Consider the following 24,874-nt stretch of genomic DNA (forward strand, 5'->3'; position numbering starts at 1 on the left):
GACCTCAGTGGGGGACCGTGATAAAGTTGGTAGCCGCCAACCAGCTACCAATTCCTGTCGTCGGAGTAGCCTGGATGCAGATTTCGATAAGCGGCAAATCACTCGGCCGCCGGGGAATGGTCTTGACCCAGGGAGACACAAGCAGCAAACATCCGGTTACCCTAGGTATGAACATACTACGAGAGTTTGGCAACCTACTCCTCAACGATTCCATGCAGGAGACCCTAAGTCAGTGGGGTTCTCGCACGGCCCAGGGGCAGGTCTTCCAGTGGTTGGTGTGGGAGGCGCGAGTGCTCCAGGAGTGTCAGGAGGGTGAGGCACTGGGCAAGGTCATCGCGCTGGCGGCCCCCCCTGCTTGTGCTTACTCCGGGGCAGACTGTGGTGGCTCTGCCCATCCTGGAGAGAATGCGGGCTGTTATGAATGAGTCACCGTAGGAGGCAAAAACAGAAATACTAGCTAAATCCAGAAAACCAGAGAAGTTGGCAGCTATCGGATTGCTGACCCCTGAACCTATCAACAGCAACTAGTAGTAGCCGTGGGGGGTTCCTACGGTGCCCTAGACCCCTCGATCACAGCCAGAGAACTACATAGCTTAAAGACAGAAAGGGAAATCTAAACTGCCCCAGAGCAGACCCCAAAGCAATAGGCAGCCCCCAACATATAATGACGGTGAAGCAAGATGAAAAAACACTCACACAGATAGAAAGATAGGCTGAGCAAATGATGGGGCCCAAGCTAACTAAATAGGAAAGGATAGAAAAGCTGATGTCTCCCATCCGCCAAAACCCTATCAGAACAAGAGCCAACAGACTGATAGGGAAAAAGGCCCTGAAGATGCTAGGCTTCAAAAAGACTATATCAGTACTCAGGTATTTTCTGAAGACAGAGCAAAAAGGAATTCAGCTCACCCCAGCAGGGAATGGCAGAAATCCAGAAAAACAAGGCAAAACAAAACCAAAACACAAATGCAAAAAGTAGAGCAGAAAACTTAGCTTTTGAGGAGCAGGAATCAGACTGGTCTCCTAGAATCCCTCAGAGAGATCACAAGCAAGGCAGAAGGGCGTCGGCTGCCTTATATCCAGTCCGCAATTCCAGTCACCCAGTCATCATCATCCTGCACAGGTGCTTGGTAATCAGCCTCACTACCTTCCTTCACCAGAAGAGGGAGTTCATCAGACCTCAATGGTGAAGGGGAAAATGAACTCACAACAGTACCTCCCCCTTGAGGAGGGGTCACCGAACCCTCATCCACGCCACCAGGGCGATCAGGGTGAGCCCGATGAAAGGCACGCACCAATCTTTTGGCATGAATATCAGAGGCAGAGACCCAGGAATTATCCTCCTGACCATAACCCTTCCACTTAACCAAATACTGGAGTCTCTGTCTAGCCAGACGGGAATCCAGTATCTTCTCTACCTCATATTACATGTTACCTTCAACCAATACAGGGTCCGGAGGTACCACCCCAGGAACAACTGGTTCAACAAACCTCTTCAACAAGGACTTATGAAACACATTATGGATTTTAAATGTGACAGGAAGAGCCAAACGAAAAGAGACCGGATTAATAATCTCCAAAATCTTGTAAGGTCCAATAAATCTAGGCTTAAACTTAGGAGAAGCCACCTTCATAGCGATATTTTTTGATGATAACCAAACCATATCACCAACCTTAAACTGGGGACCAATGGTCCTATGTCGGTTGGAAAACCGCTGGGCCTTTTCCTGGGAGAGAGATAACTTATCCACCACCTGGTCCCAGATCTGGTGCATTCTCTCCACCACAGTGTCAACACCTGGGCAGGCAGAAGGCTCCACCTGCCCTGAAGAAAATCGAGGATGAAGCCCAAAGTTACAAAGAAAAGGTGACATCAAAGTGGCAGAACTAGCTCTATTATTTAAAGCAAATTCGGCCAAGGGCAAAAATGAAACCCAATCATCCTGATCAGCGGAAATAAAACATCTCAAATACGACTCCAAGGTCTGGTTTGTTCTCTCCGTGTGCCCATTGGTCTGAGGGTGAAAAGCAGAGGAAAAGGACAACTGAATTCCCAGCTTGGAACAGAAAGTCCTCCAAAATCTAGGCACAAACTGAACTCCTCTGTCAGATACAATGTTCTCAGGAATCCCGTGCAAGCGAACCACCTGTTGCAAAAACAGGGGCACCAACTCAGAGGAAGATGGCAACTTAGGGAGTGGTACAAGATGAACCACCTTAGAGAACCTATCACAAATCACCCAAATAACAGTCATTCTCTGAGAGACAGGCATATCAGAGATGAAATCCATTGAAATATGGGTCCATGGCCTCCTGGGGACCGGCAAAGGCATCAACAACCCACTAGAGCGAGAACAAGGTTTAGATCGGGAGCAAGTCCCACAGGACTGCACAAAATTCCTGACATCACGAGACAAAGCGGGCCACCAAAAAGACCGACTCACCAGATCTCTAGTACCAAAAATACCTGGATGACCAGCCAATGCAGAGCAATGAACTTCAGACATCACTCTCTTCTTCCACTGGTCAGGAACATACAACTTTCCTCTGGGACAACGCTCAGGTTTGTCCTCCTGGAACTCTTCCAGAGCACGTCTCAAATCGGGCGAGATGGCAGAAAGAACTACCCCTTCACCTAAGATGGTAGCAGGCTCGGTCACCACAGGAGAATCAGCAAAGAAGCTCCTAGAGAGAGCGTCAGCCTTGACATTCTTAGTGCCAGGAAGAAAAGAGACCACAAAATCAAAACATGTAAAAAACAAGGCCCACCTAGCCTGTCTAGGGTTCAAGTGTTTGGCCGACTCCAGGTAAATCAAATTCTTGTGGTCAGTGAGGACCACGACTTGATGTTTAGCTCCCTCCAACCAATGTCTCCACTCCTCAAATGCCCATTTCATGGCTAACAGTTCCCGATTCCCCACATCATAGTTACGTTCAGATGGAGAGAACTTTCGGGAAAAGAAAGCACAGGGATTCATTTTAGATGTTACAGGATCCTTTTGGGACAAAACAGCTCCTGCACCAATCTCAGAAGCGTCCACCTCTACCTGGAACGGGAGTGAGACATCAGGTTGCCGCAAAACCGGGGCAGAAGTGAATCTTCGCTTCAGCTCCAGAAAGGAAGAAACAGCCTCCGGAGACCAATTCAACACATCAGCACCCTTCTTAGTCAGATCAGTCAATGGCTTGGCAATACTAGAAAATTTTGCTATAAATTTCCGATAAAAATTAGCAAAACCCAAAAACTTCTGGAGGGTCTTCAAAGAAGTGGGCTGAACCCAATCATAAATGGCCTGTACCTTGGCCGGGTCCATTTCAATAGTTGACGGAGACAAAATAAATCCCAAAAATGAAATCCTCTGTACCCCAAAAAGGCATTTCGATCCTTTGACATACAGGGAATTCTCCCTCAAGATCCGGAACACAGTCCGAACATGTTCCACATGAGAATCCCAATCCTTGGAGAAGATCAAAATATCATCCAGATAGATAATCAAAAATGTATCCACAAAGTCTCGGAAAATGTCGTTCATGAAGCACTGGAAGACAGAAGGGGCATTAGTGAGCCCAAAAGGCATCACCAGGTACTCAAAATGTCCCTCCGGAGTAGTAAACGCCGTCTTCCATTCATCCCCATGCTTAATGCGGATAAGATTATACGACCCCCTGAGGTCAAGCTTGGTAAACCAGCAAGCACCTTTAACTCTGGAGAATAGATCCGAAATCAGGGGTAACGGATACTGATATTTAATAGTAATTTTGTTGAGGGCACGATAATCAATACAAGGCCTTAATGAGCCATCCTTTTTGGCCACGAAAAAAAACCCGGCACCTAAGGGTGAAGAGGATGGGCTAATATGACTCTTCTCCAACGCCTCCTTAATATAGGATCGCATAGCCTCCTGCTCGGGTACAGATAAATTGAAGAGCCGACCCTTGGGAAATTTACACCCCGGGCTCAGTTCAATTGCATAGTCATAACTCCTATGAGGAGGCAAGGACGCAGACTCATTCTCACTAAATACATCATAAAAGTCCGCCAAATAGTCAGGAACATCATGCGACTGAGGAGAGGTGGAAAAAACCGGAGCCTCACTAAAGGCACACTGACAACCCCAACTCACCACAGACACAGATTTCCAATCCAAAACTGGATTATGAATTTGCAACCAGGGAAACCCCAGAACAACGGCATCATGCAGACCATGCAACACCAAAAATCTGCAATTTTCTTGATGGTCTGGGGCGACCCGCATGACCACCTGGGTCCAAAACTGAGGTTTATTTTTCGCCAAAGGAGTAGCATCAATCCCCCTCAAAGGGATAGGCATCCCATTAGGTTTAGCGCTGCTCCTGAATCCACAAAAGCCTTGGCGGAAAATGTGGACAGGGAGCAGATCAGAGTAATTGCCAGAAGAAACTTAGGTTGAACACCACCAACAGAAAACGTGTGTGCAAAGCGTTTCTCTCGTTTAGGACAAACAGAAATAATATGCGAGGCATCTCCTCAGAAAAAACACAGCTTATTACGCCTTCTGAACTCCTGACGTTGCGCCCTAGACAAAACTCTATCACATTGCATAGGTTCAGACGTCTGTTCAACCGGTGGCAACACCTCTCGTGCAATCCTGCGTTCACGTAAACGCCGATCAACCTGAATGGCTAATGACATAGAATCGTCCAGACCAGAGGGAACAGGAAATCCCACCATAGTATCTTTTACGGCTTCTGACAAACCCTTCCGAAAGAGAGCAGCCAAGGCATTATCATTCCAAGTAGTAAGGACCGCCCACTTTCGGAACTTTTGACAGTACAACTCTGCAGAATCTCGACCCTGGTTCAATGCCAACAGGGTCTTTTCAGCCTGATCAATAGCATTAGGTTCGTCATACAACAACCCCAAGGCTTGAAAGAATGCGTTCACATTAGTCAGAATAGGATCATCTGGTTTCAAAGAAAACGTCCAATCCTGGGGATCGCCACGCTGCAAAGAGATGACAATTTTAACCTGCTGCGCGGAGCTCCCTGACGAGTTAGGCTTCAAGGCAAAAAATAATTTACAATTATTTTTGAAACTCAAAAATTTAGATCGATCCCCAAAAAATACATCAGGTGTAGGGATCTTTGGTTCAACAGCATGCGAACGAGCAAGGTAGGAGGAAATTCCCCGCACTTCCACAGCGAGCTGCTCCACACGATCAGACAATTGCTTTATCTCCATTGAGAGAAAAAAAATTCCCCCTACGGCCTCAGAGATATAGAGGAAAGAATATACACACTTTTTTTTACAATTTTTTCCTGCTATTGAGTACCCTAGGATCTGCGGTATGGCTGGTGATTCTGTTATGAATGAGTCACCGTAGGAGGCAAAAACAGAAATACTAGCTAAGTCCAGAAAACCAAAAGTTGGCAGCGATCGGATTGCAGACCCCTGAACCTATCAACAACAACTAGCAGTAGCCGTGGGGGATTCCTACAGTGCCCTAGACCCCTCGTTCACAGCCGGAGAACTAAATAGCCTAAAGACAGAAAGGGAAATCTAAACTGCCCCAGAGCAGACCCCAAAGCAATAGGCAGCCCCCAACATATAATGACGGTGAAGCAAGATGAAAAAACACTCACACAGATAGAAAGATAGGCTGAGCAAATGATGGGGCCCAAGCTAACTAAATAGGAAAGGATAGAAAGGCTGCTGTCTGCAATCCGCCAAAACCCTATCAAAATAAGAGCCAACAGACTGATAGGGAAAAAGGCCCTGAAGACGCTAGGCTTCAAAAAGACTATATCAGTACTCAGGTATTTTCTGAAGACAGAGCAAAAAGGAATTCAGCTCACCCCAGCAGGGAATGGCAGAAATCCAGAAAAACAAGGCAAAACAAAACCAAAGCACAAATGCAAAAAGTAGAGCAGAAAACTTAGCTTTTGAGGAGCAGGAATCAGACTGGTCTCCTAGAATCCCTCAGAGAGATCACCAGCATGGCAGAAGGGCGTCGGCTGCCTTATATCCAGTCAGCAATTCCAGTCACCCAGTCATCATCATTCTGCACAGGTGCTTGGTAATCAGCCTCACTACCTTCCTTCACCAGAAGAGGGAGTTCATCAGACCTTAATGGTGAAGGGGAAAATGAACTCACAACAGCGGGCCGAACTTTCCGGCCTAGCGCCAGTCCAACTTCTCCAGGTAGAGACACTTCTTGGACAATATTACAGTGTATTCGCCAGTCATGAGGATGACTTTGGATGTACCACGGCCTTCACGCATGGGATCCCCACGGCAGGGGCGACCACCATCCGGGAGCGATATCGGCAAATACCACCGCAGCTGTACCAGGAAGTGAAAACTCTATTAGCCCAAATGCTTTGGAAGGGGGTCATACGAGAAAGCCAGAGCCCCTGGGCGGCCCCCATTGTTCTGGTTCATAAAAAAGATGGCACTCTGCGTTTTTGTGTGGATTATCGAAAGTTGAACGCCTGCACCATCAAGGATTCGTATCCACTGCCCCGCATAGAAGAGTCTCTGTCCGCCTTGGGGAACGCAACATACTTTTCGACTCTAGACCTGGCCAGTGAGTACTGGCAGGTGCCGATGTCGGAGGAAGACAGAGCCAAGACGGCATTTATCCTTCCCATGGGACTGTTCGAGTTTAATCGGATGCCGTTCGGGCTGGCCATTGCCCCAGGAACCTTCCAGCGGCTGATGGAGCGGTGTCTGGGAGACCTCAACTTTGAAGCCACATTGATATACCTGGACGATATTATCTATTCTGCCACGTTCAAGGACCACCTGCGGCGGTTGGGGCAGGTGATCGGCCGGCTGCAGAAGTACGGGTTGAAGGTAAAGCCCCAGATATGCCACCTGTTCCGCACCCGGATCGAATATCTGGGGCATACCGTCTCAGCGGAGGGTGTCAGACCATCCCTGGAAAAGGTTGCTGCCATCCTGGGGTGGCCTACCCCTGAGACGGTGAAAGACGTGCGGGCCTTCCTGGGGTTGGCCTGCTACTACCATTGGTTCGTGAAGAATTTTGCACGCCAAGCCCCAGCCCTGCAGGACCTGCTGAAGGGGGCTCCAACAGGGGCGAATGGATGGAAGGTCCAGTGGCAACAACCGCAAGAGGATACATTTCAAGATCTCAAAGCTGCACTCTCGGACGCCCCGGTATTGGCATATGCGGATTTCTAGCTACCGTTCATCCTGCATACCGACGGGAGCCTCCAGCGGCTAGGAGCTGTGTTGTCACAGGTACAGGACGGCCGAGATAAAGTGATCGCCTATGGTAGCTGGTCACTGCATGACTCCGAACGAAACCCGGACAATTACAGCTCCTTTAAGCTCGAGCTCCTCGCGGTAGTGTGGGCAATGACGGAGCGGTTCGCAGAGTACCTGGCGGGCTCCGAGGTGGTGGTGCGCACTGATAATAACCCATTAGCCCATTTGGAGAATGCCAAACTGGGAGCCCTAGAGCAGCGGTGGGTGGCTCGGATGGCCAAGTTCAACTACAAGATCATCTACAAACGGGGAGCTGAAAATGTGCACGCTGATGCACTCTCCAGAATCCGACACACCACCCCAGGGAGGAATCAAGACAACAAATTAGAAGGGGAAGACACGCCGTTCGCCCTCACCACCGCTGTGCTTACTGCTAACGCGCAAGAAGCGCCCCATCCGGGAACAGCCACGCGACAAGTGGATTCAGCAGCAACAAGAGGATGGAGAGATTGGACTCCTGCGCCGATGGGTGGCCACCGGCAAATTGCCCACTGGTTCACAGAGACAGACTTTGACTCAGGATACATTGCTGATGTTGCGCCAGTGGGAGAAACTAGTCATCAAAAAGGGACTTTTATATCGGAGAGCCATGTCACGAACAACGTCTGCGACAGCATGGCAGGTGATCGTGCCAGGAACCCATCTCAGCCAACTGGCTCGGGAAGCCAACGAAAATGGGGCTCACATTGGTGCTCAAAAGACTTTGCAATGGTTGAAGCAGATAGTGTACCATCCACACTTGCACGCTACTGTGGAAGAAGTTTTCCGAACCTGCCGCCCATGCGAGCTCGCTAAGCCTCCCGCGCAACGAGCCCCGGTGCAGACAATTGTAACATCAGCTCCCCTCGAGCTCCTCACGGTGGACTATCTGACCATAGGTCCTTCCTACCAAGGGTATGAACATTGCCTCGTTATGGTGGATAATTTCACCAAGCTCGCCGTGGTCACCCCCACCCAAGACCAAACAGCGGAGTCGGCTGCCTATGCGATTTGTAAAAACTTCATCCAAGTGTACGGCTGCCCGCAACAAATACATTCGGACCAAGGAGCGTGCTTCCTAGGAAGAGTCATGGAAGAACTACATCGTCTCTACAGTATTGATAAGTCTCGGACTACACCATACCACCTGCTGGGGAACGGAGCCTGCGAACTATTCAATCAGACACTAATCCAAATGCTGCATACCCTAGAGAGTGACCGAAAGGCCCGCTGGCCTGAATACGTCCCTGAGCTGGTGTGGGTATATAATAACCGGGTGCACCGGGTTACTGGTTACACCCCCTTACTCATTGCTGTTTGGACGGGAGGGCAAAGGAATCACGGAAGTGGAGTTAAACCCGGAGGAACCCCAACCCTGGACTGGAGTATCCTTGTGGGTCCGAAACCAACGGCACCGGCTGCAGACCCTCCACCGAATCGTCCATACAAAGCTCCAGTATCTAGAACACCCGGGGGGAGCGCTGCCCCCACCAATTGACTTCCAGACTGGGGATCGGGTACTCGTACTAGATCAGTGCCCCCAGAACAAGTTAGAACCACGGTGGGAGGAGAACCCGTACCGAGTGTTGCACCAGATAAGCCCCGACCGGCCTGTGTATGAAATACAATCCGAAGGAAACGACGCACCTCTCACTCGTACTGTGCACCAAAATATGTTGTGCCCCTGTGCCTCCACTGATCCCATGCGACCCGAGCCGATCCCTCAGGTCCCCGACCCCCCGTCACCAGTCGGGGACCTGGATGATGAAGAGGACTTCCCAGCCACATCCGCGAGCCCTCCAAGTAGTGACATTGCAGCAGACCCAGTTAGCCCGCCAGAGTCGACGGCCTACCCCCATCTACCACCCCAGAACGTCCCACCACAGTCGAACTTAGATGCCCAGAGCGGTCAACCGCTGGCAAGCCCCCTGAACGCTATGAACAGGACCAGTTCGTATGGCGACAAGAACTGTCGTCTCCAAAGACTAACCCGAGTCTACGAAAACCCTCGCCCGAGGACTGGTGAGCATACAGGGCGGGGGAGTGTGGGAGAAACGGCCCCCGTCGAGTGTCCAGGCCGGAATCAAGGGAGCCGTCATCTAGGTTCTGGGGGAAACTGTCCCCGGGAGACAGAGTTCGAGGACGGACCGTTGTGACAGACAGATGGGCTGGGGGAGGCACGAGTATAAAGGAGGCGGGGAATTCCAGGGACGATGAGTCAGCAGACCGGGACAGAAGCAGCAGGAGACCGTGGGAGCGACTGAGAGCCAGAGCGACTTACTAGTGCCAGGGGAGACACTCATGGAGGACATCAGAGGGACGGCGCCGGGACGACCATCCGAGACCTGCTGCCCCGCTCCAGCCTGCGGCCGCTGCCGCCATGCCTTTGCTCACCGCGGAGTCCCCGTCACAGCTGCTAGTTGCACAGGTGGCCCATCACCCGCCACCCCGCATGGCCGCTGCTTGCCCCAGTCCAGGTATAGTCCCGGTCCGGGTATAGAGCCCCTGCAAGGGCAATCCGTGTTACCCCTTTTGTTGATCAGGCTGTGACTGAGGAAAGTTCCCTCTAGTCTTATAAACGTTACTATAGAAAGCACCAAATTGTCTTGCGACTCCTCACTGCATCCTGCGTACCTGCAAGCACCACATTTGGCGTAGTCCGCAGGATGCAGTCTCTGAGTGCGGACAACGAGGGCCCCCGGCCCTGTATTTCTTTGGGGGCTATGTTAAGCAATCTACCCAGGTTCTCCGGCAGCAAAACTATGCTGTGGAATTGGACGGAGCGTATGCGTGGGTTATTTAGGATGCATCCGCTTGCCCCTGACCTAGAGGCAGAGGTGGCCCTGATGGAGTTGGACGGGGAAGCCTGGGATACCGTAATGTTGAGACCCCGGGTGGGGCAGTGAAACACCTTCGTCAGGGTGCTACAGATATTAGAAGAGGCCTATGGGAACCCGACCGATGTGGGAGAACTGAGAACCCAGACGTTTAGACGCATGCAGAAAGAGGGGGAAACAATGACCCAGTATATGAATGTTTGCAGGAACTGTTTTTAGCCATTAAAAGGAAGGGTGGAGTTGGTGTGGGGACTGTGGACGTAACATTACGTGACCTGTTAGTGACCGGGTTACGACACACCTTGACAAGACAGGCTTTGCGAGAGCGGGTGCGAGTGGACCCACATCTGACCTTTTCCGAAATAGGGAAGGAGGCACGGGTTCAGGAACAGGAGCAAGAGGTGACGGTCCCCGTGGGGATTGCTCGGAGTATCGAAGCATCCGTAAGCGCCCTGAGCTAACTCCACTGGGTACAAGAGGTGAAGCAAGAGATACAGAGTATTAAAGGTGAACTGGCCGAGGCCAAGAAAGCGGCCACAAGGAGTCAGCCAGGGCCAGGTGAAGGAGGCATGAACCATCGCGGCCCTCGCCCAAGTCGGTCCCCGTGACCATTCGCCTGTTGCGATTGTGGAGAATTGGGGCACTCCGCCCGAGAGTGCCCACGTTCAAGGGGGAACCCGTCCCGCTGGCCAAGAAGAGCAGAAAACCCTGAGCCGTGGAGGCGCCGCCCGGAGCCCACCACATGGGGTGGAGGGAGTCATGAAGACCTGGCCACGCGGTGCCCAGTGTTATGGGCAGAGATCGAAGGCCGTGCCATACGATGCCTAGTGGATACGGGATCGCAAGTAACAACCATGCCAGAGACTTACTTTCGGCAGCATTTTCCCAAGGCAGTGAGACCTCAGTGGGGGACCGTGATAAAGTTGGTAGCCGCCAACCAGCTACCAATTCCTGTCGTCGGGGTAGCCTGGATGCAGATTTCGATAAGCGGCAAATCACTCGGCTGCCGGGGAGTGGTCTTGACCCAGGGAGACACAAGCAGCAAACATCCAGTTACCCTGGGTATGAACATACTACGAGAGTTCGGCAACCTACTCCTCAACGATTCCATGCAGGAGACCGTAAGTCAGTGGGGTTCTCGCACGGCCCAGGGGCAGGTCTTCCAGCGGTTGGTGCGGGAGGCACGAGTGCTCCAGGAGTGTCAGGAGGGTGAGGCGCTGGGCAAGGTCATCGCGCCGGCGGCCCCCCCACTCGTGCTTACTCTGGGGCAGACGGTGGTGGCTCTGCCCATCCGTGCCCCAATGCTAGGATGGTATCTTGAGGCGGTTATGCAGTGGGGAAAAAAAGTATTTAGTCAGTCAACAATTGTGCAAGTTCTCCCACTTAAAAAGATGAGAAAGGCATGTAATGACATCATAGGTAGACCGCAACTATGAGAGTCAAAATGAGAAATCAAATCCAGAAAATCAACTTGCCTGATTTGGCAAGATTCATTTTGCAAATTATGGTGGAAAATAAGTATTTGGTCACCTAAAAACATGCAAGATTTCTGGCTCTCACAGACCTGTAACTTCTTCTTTAAGAGGCTCATCTGTCCTCCACTGATTACTTGTAGTAATGGTAGCTGTTTGAACTCGTTATCAGCATAAAAGACACCTGTGCACAACTTCAAACAGTCACACTCCAAACTCCACTATGGTGAAGACCAAAGAGCTGTCAAAGGACACCAGAAACAAAATTGTAGCCCTGCACCAGGCTGGGAAGGCTGAATCTGCAATAGGCAAGCAGCTTGGTGTGATGAAATCAACTGTGGGAGCAATAATAAGAAAATGGAAGACATACAAAACCACTGATAATCTCCCTTGATCTGGGGCTCCACGTAAGATCTCACACCGTGGGGTCAAAATGATCACAAGAATGGTGAGCAAAAATCCCAGAACCACACGGGGGGACCTAGTGAAAGACCTGCATAGAGCTGTGACCACCGTAACAAAGGTTACCATTAGTAACACACTATGCAGTAGAACTGTTTGGTAGAAACAAAACTCATCGTGTTTTGAGGAGACAGAATGCTGATTTGCATCCAAAGAACACCATACCTATTGTGAAGCATGGGGGTGGCAACATCATGCTTTGGGGCTGTTTCTCTGAAAAGGGAACAGGATGACTGATCCGCGTACATGAAAGATTGAATGGGGCCATGTATCGTGAGATTTTGGGTGCAAACTTCCTTCCATCAGCAAGGGCATTGAAGAGGAAACGTGGATGGGTCTTTCAGCATGATAATGATCCCAAGCACACAGGGCAACAAAGGAGTGGCTTTGTAAGGAGCATATGAAGGCCCTGGAGTGGCCTAGCCAGTCTCCAGATATCAACCCCATAGAAAACCTTTGGAGGGATTTGAAAGTCTGTGTTGCTCAGCGACAGGCCCAAAACATCACTGCTCTAGAGGAGATCTGCAAGAAGGAATGGGCCAACATACCACCAACAGTGTGTGCCAAACTTGTGAAGACTTTACAGAAAACGTTTGACCTCTGTCAAAGCCAACAAAGGATATATAACAAAATATTTGGATGAACTTTTGTTAATAACAAATACTTATTTTCCACCATAATTTGCAAAAGAAATCTTGCCAAATCAGACAAGTTGATTTTCTGGATTTGTTTTCTCATTTTGACTCTCATAGTTGTGGTGTAGCTATGATGTCAATTACAGGCCTCACTCGGCCCATCCTGGTATATATGCCCCCCCATCTGGGCCCATCCTGCTAAATATGTACCCAAAACTGGGCCTATTCTCGTTTATATATACCACATCCTGGTGTGTTATGGCCCCCATCCTGGTATATATTCCCCCCTTCTGCCGCTGTTCTTTAACACATAAAAAAAAATTCTACTCCCCTTCCATCCGCTCCCCCCCATGAGGCGTCCTCTTCTGAAGCCAGCAGGTGACTTCTGCGTCCAAGTGACAGGCATGACATCACTGCCATGCAGAGTCTGTGAATGTCTCGGTAACGTCAGCTGCTGGCTTCGGTCTGTCAAGCAGCGTGTATTGCAGTGCAGGGCACCAGCAAATCTATGTGCCACAATATACTTCTGCTGAATGTGCGTTCTCGGATGCACATTCAACTGTAGTATGCACCGGCATCTGCGAGCACCCCCTTCTGCCAGCGCCCAGTCATGGCTGTGACCCCTGCGACCACGATCATTACTCCTCTGGGGACAGACATAAAAGTTTTAATATTTTAGATATATTTCTATCAGAGACGTAGCTAGGGTTTTGGTTCAGGAGGGGCGAGGCTTCTGAGAGGGCCCCTAACCAAGTAACCTTGATTACAACTGGGTGAAGCACCTTAGTTGTGGAGGTGAACCTCAGCAGATGACAGCGCTGTTGCTGAAAATAGTCTCTATACAAAGACCAACATTGATATTACCGCCATATGGTCAGTGGTATATACTAGTCCTGCAGAACATAAAAGAGATCAAAGTACAGTTACAGATGGTGACTTACAGCTGACGTGCTTTCTGATGGAGTTGTTCACTTTTCCAGTCTTTTCCATCTGGCCCAGATCGACACTTCCACCCAGGACTTGTCTGCAGAGATTACAACAAAGACACATTTCACTTCTCATATTTTCAGCACATCACCATCTATTCCCAATCTGCACAAACTCCTCATCCTGCTGATACCCCAATGCTGCTGCCGTATATGTCCCTATTACTGCACCTACTGTGTGGTTCTCTGTGCCCTCTAAATTCTAAAACAACTCTCTAGAATATTATTCTGGGCGCAAGGGCCCTAGAAAACAATGCCCACATTTTGCCCCCCTAGAAAGTAATAATGCCCTGTGTGCCCCTTTGATAGTCACAGTAACCTGAGTTCCCCTATAACAATAAGTGCCCACTTTACATTTAGTAATGTCCCGAGTCTCCCCCTGGACAGCTCCTCTATACACAGTATGATGCTCTCTTATACATAACATGATGCCTCCTCACTGTAATGTACCCCCACCTAGTATACTGACCCCTTAGTAGCCCCCAAACTGCTTGATGGTCTCAACACTGTGTGATGGCCCCTTCACTGTAATCACCACACTGTATGATGGCCTCTAGATAGCCTCCATAAAGTATAATGTACCAGATAGTCCTCAATATTAGTATAATGCACTCCCCATAGGCCTGTATAGTATAATGCATTCACAATATGCCTGTATAGTATAATACATTCCCCATAGGCCTGTATAGTATAATGCACTCCCCATAGGCAACCTGTATAGTACAATGCACTCCCCATAGGCAGCCTGTATAGTATAATGCACTCCCCACAGGCAGCCTGTATAGTCTATTGCACTCCCCATAGGCAGCCAGTATAATATTATGCATCCCCATAGGCACCCAGTATAGTATAATGCACCCCCATAGGCAGCGTGTATAGTATAATGCACCCAGACAAAAAATAAATCCAATACTCACCTCTTCTTTTCTCCTTGTTGTTCCCGCTGTGCTCTGAGCGCCCGCACATCTCCAGACAGCGGGCGCCGAGTACTGACGTCATCGCGACCCACTGTCAGTGTTGGCGTCGGTGACCTCAGATGCTGAGAGGGGGATAATGGGAGAGTGAGCGTAACACTCCTTCTCTCATCAATGCTATCAGCTGTATCGGCATCCAGCCGATACAGTTGACCCTGCGATGACGAGCAGGGGGCCCACTGCTGGCACAGGGCCCCACCGCCTCCTCTGAGGCCCCATAGCAGCCGAGTGGCAGAGCAGGGAGACCACATTCTCTCTGCTCTGCCGCAGAATGTAACTGTATCGGTGCGATGTGCTCGCCAATACAGTTACATAGCGTAGCTCTGGGTGGGCCCCCTCAGAGCGTGGGGTCCGGGGCCACTGTCCCCTTTTTCTGCCCTCCCGATAGCTGTGCTACTGGTTTCTATCAGGGCTGTGGAGTCAGAGTCATGGAGTCGGTGCTCATTTTGATGGAGTAGGAGTCGGAGTCGGTATAAAATGGACCGGCTCCTAAAATATATAATATATTGGGTACAGTAGTTCAATGCAGAATGTGCTGAATACTTTTTCATAGGAATTTGGGAAAGTTATGAAATGTCCTATAAATGGCTGTTCTATTCCTGATCTAAGGCTACATTCACACACAGCGTTTTTGCTGCGTTTTTTGAGGATACGTTTTTCAGCTGCAAAAGCAGATCAGATTTTTAAAAACCCGCATAACCTGAAAGGTTTTTGAGTTCATAGATAATGTTTTCAATAGCAAAAGCAGATTAGAAATCTGATCTACCTATCTATCCATCCATTTATCCATATCTGTCTATCCATATCTTATCTGTAAGAAAAAGAATGAAAGCTGGGTAGCAAACAGACTAACACTCCTTTTTTTTTTTTAGCACCAGTCAGGTACACCTCGTAGCTGCCCAAAAGGACGCCCAGGACAGGCATTGCTCGTCTTCAGTAACACATCAACATCAATTGATAGTTGGAATAAATAGACTGCATTCATCACATCTTCTTAAGGTGCAGGCTTTATTTTCAAGTAAAAGAAGAAAAAAGCCAGCTCACCTGAAGGCATGTGTAGTGGATAGCCCGGACCACGTGCAGTCTTCATGCAATGACCAAGGAAAAGGAAAAAGAAAGGTCCAGTTTTGCAAATTCAAAGAGTTATTTTGAGAAAGAACAAGCTATTGTTCGAAACGCGTAATCTACTACTTGTTACTCATGTGAACATACCATTTTTTGCTCTGTCTTGGACTTGTTTTTAACAATAAATTGGACTTGAATTTGCAAAGCTGGACCTTTCATTTTCCTTTTCCTTTATTTTCAAGTGTAGGGGTGTGCAGTATGAGGTTCTGCAGCAGCTGAGGTGTGCAGTATGAGGTTCTGCGGAACAGTATGAGGTTCTGCCCCCCTAGTTTTGATCCTGGCTACGCCCATGGTGTGAATGTAGTCTGAAGATCTAGGCTTTGTCTTAGCTGCGATAAGTCAGTGCTGCACTTCAACACCAGTGAAGCTCCTCCTCTACAGACAAGGGTACAAAGTAAACACACTCAGAAAGAAGGAAGGCCTGCACTCATCTCAGAAGAATAGCTAGAGTGAACAGGATAACAAGATTAAGGTAATTAATTCTTAAAGCATATTTAAACTTTCAATAAACTGTGCATAAATCAATAGTCCAGTATACTGAATGTTCTCTCTGTATGCTTGATGCTTGTTTGTTTTTTCTTTGAGCTCATATACTTTTGGGAAGCTAGCTTTTATACAATATACATACAATATACAGGGAAAATACAGCAACAGGATTGATGATGACTTATATGAGGACTTTTATAGGTATAGAAGCCAAAACATCAAGTTATTAGTTTTATTATCAGTTTCTTTGTTCCTGGAGTACGATACACAACAAACTTGCTCCTTCCCTCCTCCCCTCTTCATAGACTGTGAAGCATTTAGTGAGCTGTGCCCTAAGAAAAGCCTGAGATTGAAAATTCAAAGTAAAGCTATCTAATAACATATTTTACAAACTTTATATTTGTCATCTGTACTATTGATTTATGCAAAGTTTGTTTTATTTCTATCTAAAATTATACAGTTGGGAAAGTATGTATTTGATACACTGTTGATTCCCACCTACAAAGAATGGAGAGGTCTGAAATTTGTAATCATAGGTACACTTCAACTAAGAGAAACAGAATCTACAGGAAATGTCTGACCTCTATAATGGCAAACAAAGGTTTCTGTACCAAATATTAAGTTCTGTTTTCTATTGTATCAAATACATATTTCATGCAATAAAATGCATATTATTTAAATCATACAATGTGATTTTCTGGATTTTTTTAGTCTGTCTCTCACAGGTGAAGTGTACAATTGCAGACCTGTCCATTCTTTGTAGGTGGGAAAACTTGCAAAATTGTCAATGTATCAAATTCTTATTTTCCCTACTGTACATGGTTCCCTGTTCTTGCTGGAATTATAATATACATTATTTTATTTTATAGGACAAAATTATTTTGAGAGTGAATTTATATGATTACAAAATGTCTAAGAAGCTCCCCATGAAGTCAGCTGTATTTGAGCATTTCACAGTGACTCAAGATGAAAAGTATTCTGTGTGTCAATGTATGACAAGTGACCCAGAGGAAAACAAATGCTGTGATGCCAAAATAAGTGCATATGCAGGCAGTGATAAAAATGCTCCTACAAGAGCTTCCAATCTAAAAAGACATTTACAACGCTTCCACCCAGAAGTTTTCAAAGCTGTGACTGAGAAAGATAACAGCAGCACCAAGAAACCCGCACCCAGCACTTCCTGCCAGGCAAAGGAGGAGGAAAGAGCGTCTCAAATATCATTAACAAGATATTTTGTAAGTGACAAAGTTACTGTAGCAATGACAGCAGATATGTTTAAAAGACAGCTCTCAGGCCGGTTTCACACTAGCGCATTTTCAACGCGCGCACGGCCGGGGGTAGCTCCGCCCCCGATCCGGCTCTCTGTCCGGCGTGCCCGCCCCTTCCTTGTAGCGCCGCCTCCTAGCGGACAGCGGCGCCTGCGATCGGCGCACCCTATCTTTAGCATAGGGTGCGCCGATCGTGCGCAGGCCGTGCGCTAGTTGCGCTTTGACCTGCGCTGCGCACTTTTGACGGTGCGCCGTGCGCGCCAAAATCCGAAAAGTTTGATTTTGGCGCGCACGGCGCACCGTCAAAAGTGCGCAGCGCAGGTCAAAGCGCAACTAGCGCACGGCCTGCGCACGATCGGCGCACCCTATGCTAAAGATAGGGTGCGCCGATCGCAGGCGCCGCTGTCCGCTAGGAGGCGGCGCTACAAGGAAGGGGCGGGCACGCCGGGCAGAGAGCCGGATCGGGGGCGGAGCTACCCCCGGCCGTGCGCGCGTTGAAAATGCGCTAGTGTGAAACCGGCCTTACAGCTTGTTGTGAAGGATGGTGTACCATTATCATTATTTGCAAGACCAGCTTTTACAGCTCTTAATAGAGAAATGGCCCGCAAACTTGGTGTTTCTCTGGAAAGAGAAAGTATTACTACATTAGTGATTGAAGAAGCCCTTAAACAAAAGGAAGATCTTAAAAAGACTCTCAAAGGACGCTTCATGTTTCTTAAAATGGATGCCTGCACACGTCACAGAGTGAAGTATTTTGCCATCAATGTTCCATATGTTTGTGACAACAAATAAATTGTTACCAAGACACTGGCAGTAAAAGATACTAAAGCTGATCACAGCAGCCAGTTTCTCCAGGCCTTAGTAGAAAAAGTTCTGCAAGATTATGAACTCAAAAAAGAACAGGTTCTTGCTATTGTAAGGACAATGCTTCAAACATGATAAGTACAATTACACTGATGAATGAGAGTAATGAAGAACAGCTAGAAAAAAAATGTAGGATTCAGTATGTTTGAGATGGAAGGCCACAGTGCTGTTCATGTAACTGAGGAACAAACAGATATTACAACAGAAGAATAGCAAAATTATACTTTAGAAATAGATGATCTTGTTGAAGCTGCTTCAAAACACCTTCATATTCATCACATGCGCTGTGTTGTGCACACACTGCAGCTGGCAATAAGAGATAGTCTGCAAGAGGGACATGCTGGAAAATCTGATTGGAAAAGTGAGGAAATTGGTTATTGCCGTCAGAACCCTTAAAATTGATTTCATCTTGAAGAGATGTGCTGGGAAAGGGGCAATTGTCGATCAAGCCACTCGGTGGGGCAGCACTTATTTAATGATTGAGTGATTGCTTGAACTAAAACCGTTTCTTATAGATATGGCGAACCCTCAGGTAACGCTAAATGAAGGTCAATGGACACAGGTGGCTGAATTAAAGTAATTGCTTAATCACCCATTTACCATGACTAAAAAATTACAACCTGAGGATTTAACTCCTGGCATTTTCATAAGGGAGTGGAAGAACTTGCTATTTTTCCTGTCCCAAAGAGGAGGTTTAATCGCAGATGGCATTTCTGCTTCAATGAAATGGAGAGAGACACAGCTATTGGAAAATAAAATTTTTCTGGCAGCTGTTTATGTGGACCCAAGTCATCGTATATTGCTTGATGTTAACAGCTTACTAAAGGTAAATAAACTCTGATTGACGTAGCAGTTAGGATGAGTGGCCTACAGGAGGACTGCCAGGCGCAAGAGGACTTGGGTCCTGACAGTGCTACTGCTGCCATATCTTCATCCTCATCAGATGAGGAGTTTGACGTTGACAAGTATTTGGATGACATGGAGCAGGCACAGCGTTGCCGCAAGGAAAAATATTTCACTCCGTCTCCTATAGCAAGCAGATTGACCATATTTCAGCAAAATGTTTCACTTGCTCTCAAAGAAATAGAAAAATTAAACCGTTCATCAAAACTAACTGTGCATGAGGCAATTCCTTTATAACAGGAAATTGTTATCGATGTTGCCCATGTGGTTATGGCTTTGCCTCCAACTCAAGTTAGTGTAGAGAGGTTGTTCTCTGGCCATAAAATTATTAGGTCAGATTTGAGGTCATCTATGAAGGAGGATCTGATGGAGGCAATTCTATTTCTTAGAACAAATTCATAGACTGCACAAATGTTATTTAGTATGTTTTTGTTGAAAACTGTTTTTTGCCACTTACATAGTTTATTACATAGTGTTATATATATATATATAGATATATATATAGATATAAAATCGATATTACGTAGTGTATTACATATTTACAATTTATTAGTTTTTTGTGTTCTAAAGTTGTATTCCAATAAATATATATTATGTTCTATCTAAATATCTTGATTATTGTTTCATAAAAATGTCTGATGTTCACATTGTACTACAATACATTTTTCACTTAAATATAAGCAATATATGTGGGAGTCGGAGTCGTGGAGTCAGAGTCGGAGTCGCAGGTTTGGCTTACCAACTCCACAGCCCTGGTGTCTATGCATCTGATATCTATTTGATGTGGATCAAACCTCTTTATGCTTTATATAAACTTTGTTGTATTCTCACTTGTGTAGGTCATCTATATCCGCCATGTAACATGTTTCATTACTATGATGATTTTTATTTTTTAATATTTATTTTGGCCCTTTTTGCATAAATAAATATTAATTTCCTCATATTCTCTGTCCTGGTATTTTTTGTATAACATTGTGTAACTCCACCCTGTTTGAAAACCTTTACAATTTTTTTCTATCTTTTGAATCCCATTTCCCGCCGATCCTTTTAAATATTCTTGATCCAATGGTTATGTCACTGATGTTATTTTCCCCATCAACTATCCACAACTCCTGGATTCACATATTTCTGCTTTGACTTGACCTGTGATGCTCCACATATTCCGTATTTCCTTTTGTTCCCACTGATGTAATTGTTGCCATACGTTTATTTATTATTTCCATGTCAATCAACCTTTTTAAAAGGGATAAAATGCTAACAACAATTGGATTTACATAACTAAAAGTGAAATAGCAAGTGAATATGGCATATTGGACTATACATTAAAATCTAATACATTGCTTTGTAATAGATTGTGAGATCATAAATTATTACTAAATGTGAATTTCTAATTATTTATCCCTATGATCTAAAAGTGGACTGAAAATGTAGCATATATTAATTGATATAAATATGTTTTAAATTCTGCAGGTCTCTACAAGAAAAATGGGAAATTAGTTTTTTTAGGGTTGGATAATGCTGGAAAAACAACATTACTACAGATGCTTAAAGCTGGAAAAATGGGCCAGTATGTTCCTACCCTTCATCCAAGTGAGTATGTAAAAACTTCCACAACATCTCTTGGGGTCAATGAGATCTATGACATGTAAGCTGAATTCACTGTAAATCTCTGCATGTTTTCCATCTGTTTTTATGGTGGAAAATGTGTAGGAAAATTAATGGGATCTCTAAAAATGTCTTTCACACGTTGTAAGTTGCATTATTTTTATTTTCTTATTGACTTGCAGTCTTCTTTTTTATTCCGCATATGAATTCTTTCAGTGCTTTTGCTGCATTTTTTTTCCTAGTAAGATCAATTAGGGGGAGCAGCAAAAAAAAAAATCAAAAACCAAGAACATTGCATCAAAAACTCAATAAGATGGCATATTTTAATGCAGAATTGTCACTGCATTTTTCTTGCAATTGTGTTTTTCCTGTAGAAAAAGCAAAGCAAGCGTGTTGAGTGTGAAAAAAACACCTTTAAAGTGGACCTTTCTCCAGTTTTGAGCATGCTAAACTGGCCACATCATGGATAGAGATGGGCGAACCTGAACAATAAAGTTCGGGGTCCATACGAACACCTACTGTTCGAGCACAGACATCGAACCAGGACTTCACTGGACTTCTTCATGACAGCACAAGAAACACCGGCGGCGGTAAGATTATTACCAGCGATCAGAGAGCCGCAGCTCCCACACTGTCAGATGACAGCATGAGCTCACAGCTGTGACCGGAGGTAAAACGTTTACCTCCAGTCACTGGCGTCAGGCTGATGGGACTACTATTCCCATCAGTCTACGCCTGCTACCACTAATAACAGCGAGAGCATGCATGGCTGATGTTAGTTTTCATCAGCTGGCACCTACTCTCTAAATAAATAATAATAATTAAAAAAAAACACACTTTTACTTTTTTATTTAAAAATACCAAACACAGTTATACTCACTTAATGCTAATTCCAGTGAAGCCCTCGTCTCCTGTAAAAAACAACTACATAAAATTGCTTCTATACGGGGAAGTGGTGACTGGGGTGACACTGATGATTCCCTGACAAAGAGACTAGGATTAAGTAACATTAGGTAATACCTGTTAATTAGTGTCCTAAGTAGTAGAGCATAGAAATATTTCCTGTATACTTTATATATTACTGGTTGTGTATTGATCTATCTGTTGATAGTCATCGTTAAATTTTTCCTATTCATCTCTTATGACTGCAAATCTTTTTATTTGTTTTGTAAAATAAATCCCCATTGTGATTCATCACTGAATCACCTTTACTGCGCCATTGAATTCTCGGATCTTGTTACATATGTCAGAATCTTCAGGTGTCCTCAATCACCCACTATGTCCCACTATGATCATGAAGGGAAACAGAATGTAGAATCCTTGCCTTATTATAGAAAAAAGAAAACACATGATTGGTATTGCCACATCACTAACCAGAGCTATAAAACAACCATATTACTCAACCCTTTATTTTTCAGGGAACTTTCAGTTTTTGCACTTTCATTTTATTCCTCAACTTCTTCTGAGAGCCATAACTTTTATATTTTTTATGCTGACACAGACATATGAGGGCTTGTTTTTTTTATTTTAGAAAAATGTGAGGTTTTCAATGACACCTTTAGTTTTGCCATAAAATGTACTGCGAAAATAATTCCATATGCAGTGAAATGGTAAAAAAAATCAATTATGCCTTTATTTTTGTATCGTGTTTTCACAGCTTTCATTTTGAGATAATAATGACTTATAAACATGAAAGTCCTATAGACTATCCTATAAGATAGTCTTATACCCATACGCAAAAATGCATACCCCAAAATCTTTATTAACTGAATTAATAACGATCAGATATCGTGTTAAATATTATTTGTGGAACTGACAAATGTAATAAGAATTGTAAATATGCAGTTATTATTTTGAAAGATGTTATCACATTTGATACATTGTACATTTGTCTTGGCTTGTTTTTAGCATCAGAAGAATTAACTATTGCTGGAATGACATTCACTACCTTTGATCTAGGTGGACATGTTCAAGGTGAGTTACTACATATATAGGGGCGCAGAACACACACAATTTGATATGTCATATACGACATCTTGCACTGATAAAATGCAGACTATTTTATAGCTTAGGCTAGGTTCACATTTGCATTTGAATCCGCAGCGTATCAGCCGCATTCTGAAACGCATGCAAAAATGCACGCAAACGCATGTTTACACAGCGTTTTTTTATCTACATCATCTTACGCATGATGGCAAAAAAACGCAGCGTTTACATGCGTGTGTATGCGTTTTCGCACGCGTTTGCGGTTTTTTATGCGCATGCGTTAGAAATTTCCAATTTTTTCCAGTAGCTTTTCCTTGACATCAGACACCTAGTAGGTGTGTCTCATGGGATTTATATATATATATATATATATATATATTGAAACTGAAAAAAAATGGATTACAGCTCTGATGAAACGAATACTTACACCCTGTCTTTCCTCCTGAGACACATGACCCTGACGACCCTGGGAAGAATCCTCTCCACTGGATTGCTCCTGCTCTTCATTACTGCCTGGTACCTGTAAAGAAAATAAATGATTTAACACATTTGGAGTATTGCCACTCAATACATACCAATCGTTAGAGCGATTGTGATTACATAATCTTTGTCTGCTTCGCCCTGGGAAGAAGTCTGTTCTTCACTTGAGGACATGGTTGAAGAGCAGGTAGCAGTCAAGTAAAACACTACAGAAAAGAACAGAAGAAAAAATTAACTTGTAAAGATCCAAAAACAATGTAGACCAAAAAAGAGGACAACAATACTTACATTACAGGCAGTAGTCCAACACCACAGCAGTCAGCACAGGCCAGGGACAGACAGCAGCAACAGAAGCCAACCACAGCACCAGGAGATGACCATGGGAAAACCGCTGCACCAGGAGACACCCACTGTGCCAGAGAGAATAGGCCAGTCTACAAGGATCAGAAAAAGCATTCAGAGAGACAGACATTTCCAAAGCTTCTATACTTATATAGACAGTGTTGTCCTCATCACGATGGAAAGCAGCACCATGAGACGAAATGGAGAAGCCCACTGCACCAGGAGCCAACCAGGAGCCAACCACTGTACCAGGCCAAGCGACAAGTCTAAAATTAAGCAGAAAAAAAATTAATAGAAAATACAAACAGCAGTGAGGGAGGATGATATTTTCTGAGGTTATATACTTACATAGCCAGTGTTGTGGTATCGTCCAGAGTCAAGAGAGTTATGGCCTTGCTGTGTTCACACTTCCTTATATAGAGCTCTCAATTATCAGGTGGATGAATCACTTCCTGGACAAACTCATTAAAAAAAGTATGCGTATAGAACACATGCGCGTACGCATGTCCTTGTGTATGCATGCGTTCTCATAGACAGTAATGCGTTTATTTGATGCACTCATCCGCATGACTGCACATATTTGCCGGATTTTTGCCACTTCCAAAAAATCCAACATGATGCGTTGGCCGGACCCCACCGCACACCGAAAAACAACGCATGCGTACGCTAACGCATGCGAACTGATACAAACGCATGACCCTGTGTCCACCATGTTAAAGATAGGGAAACATGACGCACGCAGGTTGCTGCGCAAACAGATGCTAATGTGAAACCAGCCTTAGAGAGGCAACACAGTTGTGTTGGCTGTAGAGCTGAAATATTGTAACATCCCTACTCTGAACAGTGTTTGTACAGAACATAGACTGATTTTCTGTCTGAATAGTATTATCTGTGCTCAGCAATGTATAGAAAATGTAACGCTTCGTCTACAATAATGAGTTATAGGGGATTTGTCTCTCTTTCCATTTCATTCTCATTCTATATTCTGTATGAGATTGTGGAAAACAGCTTAATGTAGTCATTTTACAGCAGGTCCCTGAAATAAAAAAGTGAATATGAGAGTGATGGGTGCATGATTTCTGTGAAGGTCAAATTGAATCAAGGAAATAGTCCATCTCTCTCCCCGCATGCCTCCTTGAAACCTGCACGTCCACTTTTCATGTCCAAGCCACACACGGTGTAAGGTATGTGCACACGTTG

At 45.7% G+C, this 24,874-nt stretch overlaps 1 protein-coding gene across 2 annotated transcripts in view; it reads left to right on the top strand.

The window, feature by feature from the left end:
* The window catches only part of SAR1B (secretion associated Ras related GTPase 1B), a 192,188-nt gene that overhangs the window by 106,134 nt on the left and 61,180 nt on the right, over positions 1–24,874 (top strand). For both annotated transcript variants that reach the window (XM_073573754.1, XM_073573755.1), the window contains 2 exons: positions 20,732–20,851; positions 22,775–22,840. In XM_073573754.1, the coding sequence (XP_073429855.1) occupies positions 20,732–20,851; positions 22,775–22,840 (186 nt within the window). The remainder of the gene's footprint in view (positions 1–20,731; positions 20,852–22,774; positions 22,841–24,874) is intronic.

The sequence above is a fragment of the Dendrobates tinctorius genome, unplaced genomic scaffold, assembly GCF_039654945.1.
Source record: "Dendrobates tinctorius isolate UK_male_01 unplaced genomic scaffold, ASM3965494v1 ptg000036l, whole genome shotgun sequence".
NCBI lineage: Eukaryota > Metazoa > Chordata > Amphibia > Anura > Dendrobatidae > Dendrobates > Dendrobates tinctorius.